The 14,786-nt window shown below is 34.8% G+C and overlaps 1 protein-coding gene across 3 annotated transcripts; it reads left to right on the top strand.

The window, feature by feature from the left end:
* The first annotated feature begins 12,248 nt into the window (after positions 1–12,248).
* Positions 12,249–14,298, top strand: LOC114185902 (LOB domain-containing protein 25-like). 3 transcript variants are annotated; one of them, XM_028073852.1, is made up of 2 exons: positions 12,249–12,498; positions 13,517–14,298. In XM_028073852.1, exon 2 carries the CDS (start codon positions 13,527–13,529, stop codon positions 14,016–14,018), a length of 492 nt encoding a protein of 163 aa, XP_027929653.1. In that variant the 5' UTR covers positions 12,249–12,498; positions 13,517–13,526; the 3' UTR covers positions 14,019–14,298. The 3 variants fall into 3 exon arrangements, with proteins under 3 accessions (XP_027929653.1, XP_027929652.1, XP_027929654.1); XM_028073851.1 differs by having other exon boundaries at positions 12,484–12,555; positions 13,519–14,298; XM_028073853.1 differs by lacking the exon at positions 12,249–12,498 and adding an exon at positions 12,646–13,145 and having other exon boundaries at positions 13,519–14,298.
* Positions 14,299–14,786: the final 488 nt, after the last annotated feature.

The raw sequence follows: 14,786 nt of genomic DNA, 5'->3' as shown, positions 1-14,786 counted from the left end.
TCTAAAGATTATTGCTCAATTAATTATAGTAAATTTAACCAAAGTACATTCTCAATTAAATATTATTATCCTTAATCATGTCAATTCTTTTTCCTCTAAAATCAAGCAAAAAGCTAATTAACCAACGTACATTCTTGATTAATTCTAGTTAAAGTTTTCACCTTTAATCAAAGTACGTTCTCAATCATTGGCAAAAACCCATTCAATCACATGAAAGTTTCTAAATTTAATCAAAGTACATTTTCAATTAAAATTAAAAACCCTTAAGCTCATATGATTGATATGCCTATAGATTAAAACATCTCACTAATTAGCTATGATGTAAAAACCATTACTTTTCACATGATTCAAAGATAAAAGACATAGATGAATTAAAACCTCAACAATAATGAAAAGAACAAAGAAATTATTTCATTCTAACCTAAGAATCCATAATGAAATTACAATGGAATCAACCCAAGAAGCTTAACACTCCATGAAATCAAAATAAAAGAAATATAGAAGAAGAAAGGAGAAAGAAAGAAATTAGGCCCCCCTAAGGGTTCCTAAATTCCGAAGTGCCGAGCTTTTTTCTTTTCTGCTCCCCCCTTGGTCTCTTTATATAGGACTTGGATTAGGCTTTTTGGTTGCTAAAACCTCGCAAATATCTTTTAAAATAAAGATAAAGATAAATATTCTAAAATATTTGGAGAGATATAAACTATTTGACAAATATAGTTGGTTGATAATTTATTATCTAATTAAATAAATTAATTATTTAAAGATATTTGATAAATTATCACCAAGTAATATTTGCATTAATTTTCTAAATAAGCCATTTTCAATCCTATAGTCCAAATTTGCAGAAACATCCAAAAATATCAATATTTGCAGTTAGACCCTTCTTGTTTGACCAACTTTGACCAGATTTGAACATATTTGACCAGATTTGGCCAACTTTGACCATTTTAGTGTCCATTGAGAGACTGACACGTGGCAGAGTGCTCTCTCTCCTAACTAGAGTTTTTGTCTCCATTGTTTCTGTAGCAGGTTCATGAACGAAAAAGGAGGAAGCTGTTGTTTCGTTTCCGGTGTGGCTGCTTGCTTCACGTGTGTGTTTGCACGATCTAGATTTCGCGTTTTCTGCTCTAACGAAGGTGTGTGTGGTTGCAATGGTGGAGTCGTAGGTGGCTGACGGTGTCGAGGTGCATGAATGGTGTGGAGCTGCTGTATCGTGGAGGATTCGCAGATGCGTGGATGGTGGAACATGAATCTGCTGGCGTCAAGCATGGTGGTGCGTCGCGAATCTAGTTTGTTGTGCGAAAGACACAGATCTGTGATGGCGCGATGGTGATGATGACGGAACTATGGTGGCTGAACGTTGTTGTGGTGGCCGACACCAAAGGCTGACAATGGTGGGCTACTGTTGGATGAAGGTGCGTAGGGTTTGAGGGAAGAAGATGATGATGATATGGCACTACTTCATTGGACAAATTCTTTAGTTGAGATTATGCCCATGTGGCTTATTATGGTTGATCAACTCAATTAGTGGAGGATTGCCACATGGCAGCATCTGAGTGCATCTAGTTTATGAGAGAAAAGAGAGGTGAAAATAGACAAAGGTAGGGGTGTAGAAGTAGGTTTTTGAGACCCATTTGGAAATAGGGGAGTGTATAAGTAATGTATGGGGTGCAAAAGCGATTTTTCCATAACTTGCTTATTTTAGCCTTATTCAAAGGTGTTTTGTAACTTCAATCAATTTATTTTCCCACCTTTAAATGAGCTTAATCTTAATTTCAGCTGCATCAACAAATGTTAAAGTATCCAAAAATAACTTATGCAGCTAAAAATCACTTTTTAAGACATTTTTATCACATAAGCTCAAATAGCCTAATCATCAGAACAGTCAATTAAATCACTCTTTAAGCACACAAATTCAATTAAATACACATAATTAAACATTAAATGGGGGCAAAAATACACTCATCAATTTACCACCGAGAGAGTAAATGAAAGTTTCAAAATTTAATCAAAGTAAATTATCAATTAAAGTTAAAAACCATTGCACTCATGTGATCAACATACATGCAAATTAAAACATTTCACTAATTAGCTATGATGTAATGCCATTACTTTTCACATGATTAAGAGATAAAAGACATAGATGAATGAAAATCAAAACAATAATCAAAAGAACAAAGACATTATTTTAATTTAACCTCATAATCCATAATGAAATTATGGTGGAACCAACTTTAAAAGCTTAGCCCTCCATGGATTGAATGGAATACATGATAAATGATGAACGGAAGAAAAAATAAAAAGGATCAAAATATGAGAGACGTGGTGGATGGTAGCTTCCCAAAACTAGAGAGTTGCTAAGTGTCCTTCTTCTGCTCCCTTGGGTCTCTTTCTATAGGTCTTGATTGGACTTGGATCTTATATTTTCTGTTGCTAAAATCTTTTATCTTTTGATATAATATCTCTCAAATAGTTAATGGTTAAATCATTCCAGAGCTCCCCATTTTTGTAGCGAAATCTCAAGTAGGTCCCCCCATTTTTATTTGACTCAATTGAGTCCCTATTTTTGAAAATTCGTTGCAATCGGTTCCTTTTCGTTAGTTGTCCAGTAACGGTGCTAATTATGTGCCACGTGTCAGCACGTGGTTTTTTTATTTTTATTTTATTTTTTTTCAATTTGTTTTTAATTTTTTATAATTTTTAATTTTTTTATAATTTTTTTTTAAAAAAAAAATTGCCACGTATCAATCTGACATTGTGTCACGTGGCAGAGATAGTGTGATGTGGCAGTGGCAGTGCCACTTGTCACTATTGGATGTGAAAAGTCTCAATGTAGTCCCTATATTTGTTATTTTGTCTCAATTTGGTCCCAATTTTGTTAAAACTGAATCAATTTCATCATGTATCAAATTTAAATTTTATATAAATTTTATAATGTTATTTTTATTATAGTTGATATTTTTAACAAAATTAAATTTATTTAAATGTATATTTTGCACTGATATTTATTTAAATTTTAATTGAAATATTTATATATCCATAATTTATAGATAAATGTTAGAGTTGTTTTAAAAATAAAAACTTTATAAATTCAAATATAAAATTTTAAAAAAAATTATAACAATTCTAACATTTGTCAATATTAGAAGTATAAAAATTATTGATATATAAATATTTGAAACAATATTTAAATAAAGTTCAATGCAAAATATACATTTAAATAAACTTAATTTTGTTAAAAATATCAATTATAATAAAAATACCATTGTAAATTTATATAAAAATTAAATTTGATATAGGGATAAAATTGATTCAGTTTTAACAAAATTGGGACCAAATTGAGACAAAATAACAAATATATGGACTACATTGAGACTTTTCACATCCAATAGTGACACGTGGCACTACCACTGCCACACCACACTGTCTCTGCCACATGGCACACTGTCAGATTGACACGTGGCAATTTTTTTTAAATTATAAAAAAAAATTAAAAAATAAAAAAAAATAAAAAAAATAAAAAAAACCCACGTGTTGACACGTGACACACAATTAGCACCGTTAGTAACGAATTTTCAAAAATAGGGACTCAATTTAGTCAAATAAAAATGGGGGGACCTACTTGAGATTTTGCTACAAAAATGGGGACCTCTAGAATGATTTAACCATAATTAATAGATTTTATCAGTTTCTAAAATATTTGAAAGATTTTCTCTATTGATAATTTGAGATATACCAAAGATAATTAATTAAAAATCTATAATTACCTATTCAACAACTTAATTTATGTCCAATTTCCAATTTTGCCCCTCTTGTTTGACCAACTTTGACCAGAATTTGCCTAGAGCTGACTGCTTTGACCATTTGACTACCCCAACCGGATATTACGGATTTAAATAATAAAATAAAGAAACAATAAATAAACTGCATTTAATGAAATATCATTTCCCCAAAAATGCGGGAAATTTAAATCTTTATTATGTCTTTATGAAATACCTCAAATTCATAATTATATATAAAATCAAATACATAACCAGAGTCTAATAATGTGAAAGTTTACAAATCAATTAAAACCATAAGCTAAAAAGAAAACATCGGATAAATCATTTCATCCCAAATTCTATGCCTCACCAGATCCACCTACAACATCATTTGCTCCCGTGTATCGCGTACACGATCATCGCCAAACACAAGTAGATAGGGTGAGCTAATATCAACAATCATATATATAACATTTATATATATCAATATGAATATACCAAAGGAATTCCATCCTTTGATTTCATTCCACATGGCCACCACCATGTTAATCGTGTTCTATGTCTTCTAAGGAGTACTTTAAGATGTCTTGCTGCCACACCTACCAGCCACAACTGGTAGAGTACGTGCAAAAAACCATGCTACAGACCACACTCTGTAACACCAGGTGGAGTTCCCAATATGAATAACATCTGTAACATCCCAAGTCTACCAAACTCGTCATCTTAATACTAAGGAGGGCAATCTAACTGCACCCATCGGTACACGCCATAACGTGCACACTCACACCGGCAACACTCGCCAACCTGAGCCACAACTCAAGAGTTCCTCGTGTTCATCAGTCATCCCGAACCACAACTCAAGAGATGTCATTTCGAGCCACAACTCAAGGAATGCCACATGCTTAACCCCTATCCTGAGCCACAACTCAAAGGATACATTCTGAGCCACAACTCAAGGAACACCAGCAAGCCGACCTTCGAGATATCACCAAAACCTTGTATACCACTCACATTCAAATAAGCAAAACACAGTTCTGCCGATGCAATATCACCTGGCGTTGCTCCTGAGCCGCCAGGCAAAATACGCTTCTAGACCGCCTGACGGGGGACACATATTGCTAGGCACCACGCGTCTAAAGAGCCACTGACCTGCAAACTCCGCCACGCGTCTAAAGACCCACCATGTGTCTAAAGACCCACTGTTTTTATGCTATCGCCTGGTGGGTCAATCCCCACTGCCAGGCGCCACACCAGTACTTGCGCAGTACTGGTTTTAGTTCAAGTTCAGGCACACTTCGCACAGGCCGCTCTCACTTGCCCCCTTTCCATAGTACTCCTAAATAGTGCATTGCTATCTATAATGTTTCCTGTAACATCCCTACGGAATATTATTGATATAAAATAAATAAAATTCGAAATATAATAAGGGTCACATTTAATATGAACTATTTCCCAAAACATGGGAAATTTAAAACTTAAAATATACGAGTCATAGAAAAAACCAGGAGTCCATAATTCATAAAACTGAAATAAAAGTCAATGGCTCCTGCCAAGTTTACATAATGTTCTCAAAGATAAAATGATAAATATAATACATGTGTATCTACAAAATATCTCATGCTAGCCCTTGCTCCGAGTCTAAGCATCTCCTGACCCACTTGTCACATCATCTGCTCCCGGATAACAAGTTACCTGATCATCGCCACACACACACAGAAAGGGTAAGCTATGCACAATATATATAAAGAAAAACCATGAGTATAAATATGTTTCCCAACCCAAAATTAACATAACTAATTTCATATTTCATAATCACCCAACCATGACCTCATAGTCCTTCATGAGTCATATGCATGAACTAGATCTTGGGACTTCCCTGTGCTCCCACGAAACTGACTCATTTGTGGTCCAACCCTATGAGCCTATCCCGCTCATAGTCCTGCCCTACAGACTCCTCGTCTGTAGTAAAAACATCCAAGTCTCACACTTGGACCCTGGCACGCACACAATCACCATACTATGGACTCCTCGCCCAATAGTAGCCGACGGGAACATCACAGTTCCTTGCCCATCGTGCGCCCAACACATGCAATCACCATACTAAGGACTCCTCGCCCAATAGTAGCCGACGGGAACTCAACCAGTTCCATGCCCATCATGTGTCCAACCACCGAGCACATCCCAGACCCCTAAATGACTTAGTCCTTCAAGCCCACACACCACAACACATGCATATACAATCTAATCATGGGATAACAACCAAACACACTCACAAGCACATAGAAACATAGTAAATCGCATAAACTCGCTTAGGCTAGGGACCCCTCGCCCAAGCTAGACCCTCAATCTCGCTTAGGCTAGTCCACCTCGCCTGAGCGAGTTTAACTCAGCAACCAAAACACGTCATCTCGCTTAGGCGAGACCCTCTCGCCTGGGCGAGCCACACGTTCGCCCAAACACCCATTCCCATCTCGCCTGGGTAAAATACAAGCAAAACACCACACATGACCAAGACATCTCGCTTAGGCGAGGTCATCTCGCCTGAGCGAGACTCGGGTTCGCTCAAACCTTAAAACCCCCTCGTCTGGGCGGAAAATCGCGCTCAACATACCTGATCTCGTCACCATCTCGCTTAGGCGAGCCACTCTCGCCTAAGCGAGGTATCATTCGCTCAACACTAAAACATCTCGCCTAGACGAGCTACAAAACCTCTAAACCAGAAACGTAGCTTTGCAATTCTCGCTTAGGCGAGATGGACTCGCTTGGGCGAGACTTGCAGGGTTTTGCCTCTATACACGCTCTCAATTCACCAAAACCAATACCAAAACACTTCAAATACACGATCGACACAATCAATTGGCACAACAACTCCAGAAGCATGTTTTATACTCATTCAATCCACACAAAATACAAAACCTAATTATTCACCTCCATTCATTACCAAAACCCTTATTACCGACCATATCATGCTTTACAAAATTATTGGCACAACATTAATCAATTACACATCCAATTCCCAATATCATACACGAATTTCGTGCCAACCAGTAATATATTGAACATCACAGACCCAAAAACCATAACACATGTGAAGCAACTTAATCGCATAAGGAAAGCTCCCCTAACCTAGAATCTGTGCTCAAAATTGAGAAGACAACCACCTTGATTTCCAACCTCCCTCTTGCTTCAGCCCTTGCACACCCAAAATTCTGCTCACACTGTGCCCCTCACTATAGCAGTTCACCACAAATGCCAAAACCCTTCCTTTTACCTAAAATTTGGCTTTTATAGGTGCCTTTGAGACTGGTTTTAAAAATAAAACGAGTTTGGGCTTTTTAATTCCTCCTCAATGTTACTTATTTGGTAATTTCCCAACCCCCTTGGCTGCCCCATTCTGCTAGGCTTTTCTTTACCCCTTCACATTCATACCACAACTATTAGTTAGCAAAAATAAAGCTTATTCTTTGTCCACCAAGGATTGAACCAATGACCTTCCACTCCTAAGGCCAAAGCATAACCACTATACCAAATTACATTTGGTGACATAAACAATCATCACAAGTTTACATTTCAAATTCCACACTCTTACATATTATTAAAAACCAATCATAAAACAACGACACATAATTGGCATACATAGGACTTGAACCCAAGTCCTCTCACACAATCAAAGTACTCTCAACCACTTAAACTAGTACTTTTCCACATCACATTATACAGCAATTAATGTCATAAAGACGCCTTCCTCCCGCATTTATTACTTAATTAATTATTTAATTAATTAATTTTCCCGGGTCTTACATTTCCAGACATCATAGCACCTCACATGTGAATTCATTCTCTAAATATAATCATATAGACAATCCCAAGCATTCACACTTATCATTTATTGACAAGATTCTAAATATTTCCTCCATGACAGCACCACAACCATATTCCCCTACCTTATATTTAATATACTCTATGTTTATCTAAACACCAATTGGTCAAATTACTTTAAGTCAACTCTCAACCCGGCTAACTATGCTTATGGTGAACCTATGCCAACCAATGTGATATTTTATACTTCAGCCACAATACCATTACAATACGAATTCCTAATCCATTCCATAGTTCTCATCTCATTTCATTAATCAATCACTCTTCCTAATAATATAACCAACAAATCTCAATTTTGCTTTTACATACCACCAACTGACCCCTCACTGCATTTCTCCTCGCTGTCACCCAGCTGCAACCATCCCTTATTTGCACCTGTCGCTTGGCGGCCATGCAAGTGTCGTCAGGCAGTGCACAGAAATCTGGAGATTTTTCCAGAAATTCTTGCACTTGTGAAACCCCAACTCTTCCTAGTTTTCCTTTGCTTGCGGATTCCCATCAGTTCACACGCGATCTCGCTTATGATTATAATAATTCGCAGCCTAAAACACATCCATGATCATTTTCCAAAGAAATTTAAACATCAATTATTCCTTGTGATATTCAAGCCCAAAGATTCAAACCCTAAAATAGCATTCATAGCAATTGCATCAATTTTAACCTCCAAATCCATGCAATTCAAAGTTTGCGAACATCCAATGATCAGTTAATGTTTAAAAATACTGTTTTCCCCAATCAAAACCAAGAACTTTGTAGATTAATCTTAGTAAATTTAACCAAAGTAACTTCTCAATTAAATATTACTAATCCTAATCATCTCCATTCTTTTACCTCTTATATCTAGTTAAAAGCTAATTAACCAAAGTAACTTCTTGATTAATTCTAATCTAAGTTTTCACCATTAATCAAAGTAACTTCTCAATTATTAGCAAAAACTCATTCAATCATATGAAAGTTTCTAAAATTAATCAAAGTAACTTCTCAATTAAAATTTAAAAGCCCTTGGACTCATACGATTGTTATGTTATGTAGATATAACACCGTGCTAACTTGCTACAATGTAAAAATCATTACTTTTACTAAATTAAGAACCAAAAGACATAGATGAAAATAAATCACAACAAGAATCAAAAGAACAAACAAATTAATTGATCTAACCTCAGAATCCAATTAAGAAATTACAATGGAATCAACCCAAGAAGTTTAGAACTCCATGAATGCAAAATAAAAATAAAAATAATAGAAGAAAGGAGAGAGAAAGAAATTAGGCCCCCCCTAAGGGTTCCTAAATTCTGAAGTGTCGAACTTGTTCTTTCTACTTCTCCCTTGGTGTCTTTATATAGGAATTGGATTGGGCTTTTCTGTTGCTAAAATCTCTCAAATATCTTTTAAAATAAAGATAAAGATAAATATTTAAAAATATTTGGAGATATATAGACTATTTGACAAATATAATTGGTTGATAATATCAATATCTAATATAATTAAATTAATTAATTAATTAATTAATTAAAGATATATGATAAATTATCACCAATTAGTATTTGTATTAATTTTCCAAATCAACCCTTTGCAATCTCCTTAAATTATCTTCTAAATATAATTCAATATCTTCAAGATATATTTGTTTGTTATGGAACTAAAAATATTCAAGAAGATCTTGTCATATTTAAAAAGATTTGGTAGTTATTATCTTTTAATATTTTATGATATAATTAAATAAGATAATTATTTAAAAATATCAAATAAAATATCTAAAGATATATTTTTCCCAAATTATCTTCTATCATAAAGATAAAGAAAACCACAAGGTCCAATTTATTTGTTGCTCTCTTCTTGGTTTAGCCAAACTTCTTCACTTTTTCAAGCTTTTCTTGTCGTCTTTATGCAACGCTTGACTTGGATTTTTGTGATTTTGATAATTTCTTATTCTTGGATTTATCTTTAAGGTGTCATGAAGCTTTAAGCAATTTATTTCCACACCTCCATACACACCTCAAAATATCCAAAGAACATTTATGCAACTAAAAAGCTAATTTTAACATGTTTTTGTATCTCATGCTCAATAAACTCAATTATAGGAAATCTCAATTAAATCAATCTTTAAGCTCACAAATTCAATTAAATACCTAGAATTAAACATTAAATGAGGGCAAAAATATGCATTCATCACCCATCAAAATGGGCCCAAATCTCTTTTAGTCCAAAACACTTTCAAGGCCCCAAAACCCTCAAAGGCTTATACATGGCCCAAAGAAAAACCTATTCTACTAGGCACAAAATACATAACCCAAAATTAAAATCTAATCTCATATTTACAAAGTTGGCCCCAAAAAAAAGAACTTGGGTCCTCTCAGTAGTTGAGGCCCACTCTTCTTGTTTGCACTAGGCCAAGGCTGGGGCGTTTGTCACTAAACACAAATCCTCTGGCGTGTCATACATCCTCTTCTATGTTGATGACATTATTCTCATCACATCATCCCATGACCTTTTTAAATCTATCATGACACTTCTTACCTCTAAATTTTCTACGAAGGGTCTTAGTCCTTTGAGTTATTTTCTCGGGATTATTGTGACAAGAGATGCAAGTGGTATGTTTCTCAGTCAGAGCACCTACGCTAATGACATCATTCCACGTGTCAACATGACCTCTTGCAATCGTTCTATTACTCTAGTTGATACTAAGAAAAAGAGTAATACATCCTCTAACACACCATATGAGGATCCCACTATGTACCGGAGTCTTTCCAGCACCCTATAGTATCTCAAATTCATATGCCCTTACATTTCATATGTTGTTCAACAGGTTTGTCTTCACATGCATGCCCTCTGCATCGAGCACATGCTAGCATTGAAACACATTTTTGGGTATGTTTAGGGTACTTTACAATTGAACCTCTATCCGACCTCTCTTGAGAAACTTATTTCTTATACTAACGCTAATTAAGATGGATGTCCTAACACAAGACGCTCCACATCTGGTTACTGTGTGTTTCTTGGTGACAACCTCATCTCTTGGTCTTCATAGCGTAAACATACTCTCTTGTTCTAGTGATGAGGTTAAATGCAAAGGTGTTGCCAATGATGTTTCTAAGTCTTGTTGGCTCCGCAATCTTCTCCTAAAGCTTCATGTTTCCTCTCCCTTATGCTATTTTCGTGTATTGCGATAATGTTAGTGCCATTTATTTATCTGATAATCTTGTGCAACATCAACGTACACAACATATTGAGATGAATATTCACTTTGTTCGAAAAAAGGTAGCACATGGTCAGGCACGAGTTCTTCATGTACCTTCCTAAATAGTTGACATTTTCACCAAAGGCCTATCTCGGATTCTTTTTGATGATTTTCGAACTAGTCTAAGTGTCCGTGAACCTTATACTTTGACTGAGGGGGTATGATAGAATATATATATATTATTCTCCTCTAATTAGACAATTAGAAATTATTCTCCTATGATTAAGCTACTTATTTTCCTATAATTAGGTAACTAATTTCTTGTAATTAGGTTACTAATTTCTTGTAATTGTGTTGTGCATAATTAGATATCCATTTTATCCATTTTAGTTCATACGATTTGTGTATCTGTACCACTCTCTAGTGAATAAGAAACTACACATTCTCTTACATATCTTCTCACAATAATCATTTGCACACATGTGACCTTGTTGAAACTTTTGGAGCTTCAAATAAAATATGCACACCAACCAATCAATCAAAGAAGTTCAAGAAAAAGAAAACCACACAGACAAAACTAGAGAAACCTACGACAAGAAATAAAAAGCACAAAATCAAATGACGCTAAACTATATATTATAAAATTTAAATGCACTATTTAGTTTTCATATTTAAAAAAACGATTCTTAACTATAGCGTCTCAGTCAAACCGTAATGCATCATATAAGTATTTATACAGAAAAAAGAAAAACTGTTTTATGTATAATACTTAGGGCTAACACTTTTCTTGTCTATGTTTTAATCATACATGGATAATTTCTTGTGGAAAATATTTTTATTTCATTTCAATAATTTCATTTATTTATATTCTTAATTATATAGTTTTTTTAATTGAATGTGAGGAGAGAGAGCAAGCTATCCATTTTACTATTGGGAATACAAGCTAAGTTCAATTAAACAGACATATTAGAATGAAAAGTTAAGTACCATGTGAAGTTCATTATATTTGTGCCTTGTTTAAAAGAAAGTAATAAAAAGAACAAAACAGAACCGAAGAGATGAAAATAAAACCAACCTTCTGTTTCATTACACCTGCGTAACAAATGCTAAGAGTTTTTTTCATCTGTTGGCTCACTTTCTGTCCAATTCCTCCACTTATTCTGAAATATATATGAGGAACTACTTAAACTAATGGGTCAATTCCTAAACCCTTGCTTAAGGGAAGGAAGAACAAGGTTTGTATTCAACTAGCACAAATAAACTAGTTATAAATACAAAGTTATATGATATCCCAGAATATATAGAGTTGTTAGTGGGACAGATTATTACAGTTAACCTTGGGTACAGTGTTGGGTATTATTATAAAGGTTGTGTCATAGTCATTCTTTTTCCCTTGTAGCCCCATTTATTGCACTTGTCTTTTGCTTTCTTTTCCACTCTCTCACTGGAAATGCTCTTTTTCTCCTATACTCTTTGTTGTTGCTTATCTAGTTGTCATTGTATTTGCGGGTTTTTCTCATCTTGTCCTGCAAGTAACTAGGGTTTTCCGTTTTCTCTCTGAACTCTCACATCCAATAGTGAATTCCCAAGACTTCTATCCCGGTGCTTGTAGACTTCTTTTTCACTGGCATTATTAAAGAATAGATCTTGAAAGACCCTTCTGCAAGAGAGAAAAAAAAAGGTATTGATCTAAATTACAATATCGTTTGTTCAATTAAACCTAGCTAGCTGTACAAGGTATAGTTTTTTCCAATTATATGATTCTTTTTCTTCTTTGTGATTGGTGTTTTCCTAATAAATTTATGTTCTGAGGCTTGATCCAGGTTTTGGGTTTTGGAAAACTTTGAAAGGAATGAAATTCTGGGTGTGTGAATGATAGATAGATAGATAGATATATCATCCCACTGAAAGAGTTGAAAATTGAGAAAACTTCCACACGTCATATCCACCAATAAGCTGAAAAGATTCCTGGTAGGTGTACCTTTCTTTTAGCCTCTCCAACTGAAAAACACAGAAGGCTAGACCTAAGGAGAGATGAGGAGAGACACGGAGAGAAATTCAGGGAAGAAATTTATTAGTCTGAGATGAGGAAATCAAACACACCCCAATTAATAATACTGTCGTCTCACATGTAGAAATAAGGGTTCTGGGTAGTGTAGTCAGAAAATCTATAAATAGGGCCTCCTCTTTTCGGTTTTTCCAATCCACTAATTCAATAGTGGACTTTGATTCAACATAAAGACGGCTTCAGGATAAAAAGTAAGAGAAGTTAGAACAGTAGTACAAAATGTTATTACCAAAAAAGGAAGTAGCAGGATGTGCTTTAGGCAAGTAAAGTCTCCTAACCCTAGTTTTTTACATGTTCAAGCAAGTCTAGACACTATATTTAGATTCCATACGATCACTATACGATTTACTAAGTCCGCGTTAGCTTTTTAATCATATTCAAAAAATGGATACTCATAGCTTTATTTTCTCCCACTTTAAAATTATATTCATGAGATGCATGGTATTTAATTAATCACAGGATACGTTCTTTTACAGTATTCAATGTGCTGTATTTTGATTTTCATGTTAGCTTAAACGTCTTTTGTTGATGAGTTGGAGTCTCCTCCTTTATGAGTTTCCCTGTTCTAAAATTGAGATTTTATATATAATTAAATTGGTTATTGTGTTTGCAATATTATTGGGTAATTGCAGTGAAGATCATGGCCTCTTCTAGCTACTCGAACTCTCCCTGTGCTGCGTGCAAGTTTTTGAGAAGGAAATGCATGCCGGATTGCATTTTTGCTCCATATTTCCCACCAGAAGAGCCTCAAAAGTTTGCGAATGTTCACAAGATATTTGGTGCGAGCAACGTGAGCAAACTCCTGAATGAGGTTCAACCCCATCAAAGGGAGGATGCAGTGAACTCTCTGGCCTATGAAGCTGAGGCACGGATAAAAGATCCTGTTTATGGGTGTGTTGGGGCAATTTCAGTGCTCCAAAGGCAAGTGATTAGGCTCCAAAAGGAACTTGATGCCACAAACGCTGATTTGATCCGCTATACCTGCAATGAAATGCCAACTCAAGATGGGAGAAGAATCGGTGAAGGTGGAGGAGCTTCCTCTCTCGCTCACTCTCCTGGTTATTACTACCCTTCTCCCTGGAACAATGATCCACTTGCGGATGGTTATCACAGAGGTGACAATAATATGTGATTTTCAACCTTCTTCTTACTATCAAATTCCTGTTAGTTCACCACTTATATCCCTCTAGGGTTTCTTATTGTATAGTATTTATTATCATCAAGGGCTGCTATATAGTCATAGCGTGCTTATCAATAAAATATCTTGTATCTTATTGTAAGGGTGCCGCTCATATTTCATAAAATGTGTCTCTTGTTATAAATGTAACTCAACTACTCTACTTCTCCGCAGTTCATAATAAAACTCAATTTCTCTGTTCATTTATCTTAGAAAGGAAGGGATATAATATTTGTTTTCTAATGTTTTGCACTACTTTTTATACTATGTAATTGTAACGGTGTTGTTGATAGAAAAATTGTCACCAACATATAATAAGTCATTCCTACAAATATTGAGGCAATCGCCATACAAATACTACTAAAAACCTTATGCTAGAGAAAAATATATAAGTTTCGAAATGACAAAAATGTTTCACTGTTTCAGAAGCATGTTACTACACATATTAATTATGCATATGCTCACGTTTGAGACCAGTAAATTTGCACTATATTTTCCTTTTCTTCTGATAAGAAACCTAACTAATAAATATACTCGAAATGGCCCCACGTAGCATTCGAAATCAACTATCATAATAAATAGTGAGAAATTGGTTGCTAAAAATTGGTCTTTTTTCCTCTTACCAATTAGCTAGTTTATCTTTATTCAAACGGTATTAATAATGAGAAATCAATATTTAAATTTTTGTGAAAAAAAAATGTTTACATCTAATTACTTTCATCT

The sequence above is a fragment of the Vigna unguiculata genome, chromosome 5 (assembly GCF_004118075.2).
Source record: "Vigna unguiculata cultivar IT97K-499-35 chromosome 5, ASM411807v1, whole genome shotgun sequence".
Taxonomy (NCBI): Eukaryota; Viridiplantae; Streptophyta; class Magnoliopsida; order Fabales; family Fabaceae; genus Vigna; species Vigna unguiculata.
This window is presented reverse-complemented; position numbering and strand designations above follow the sequence as displayed.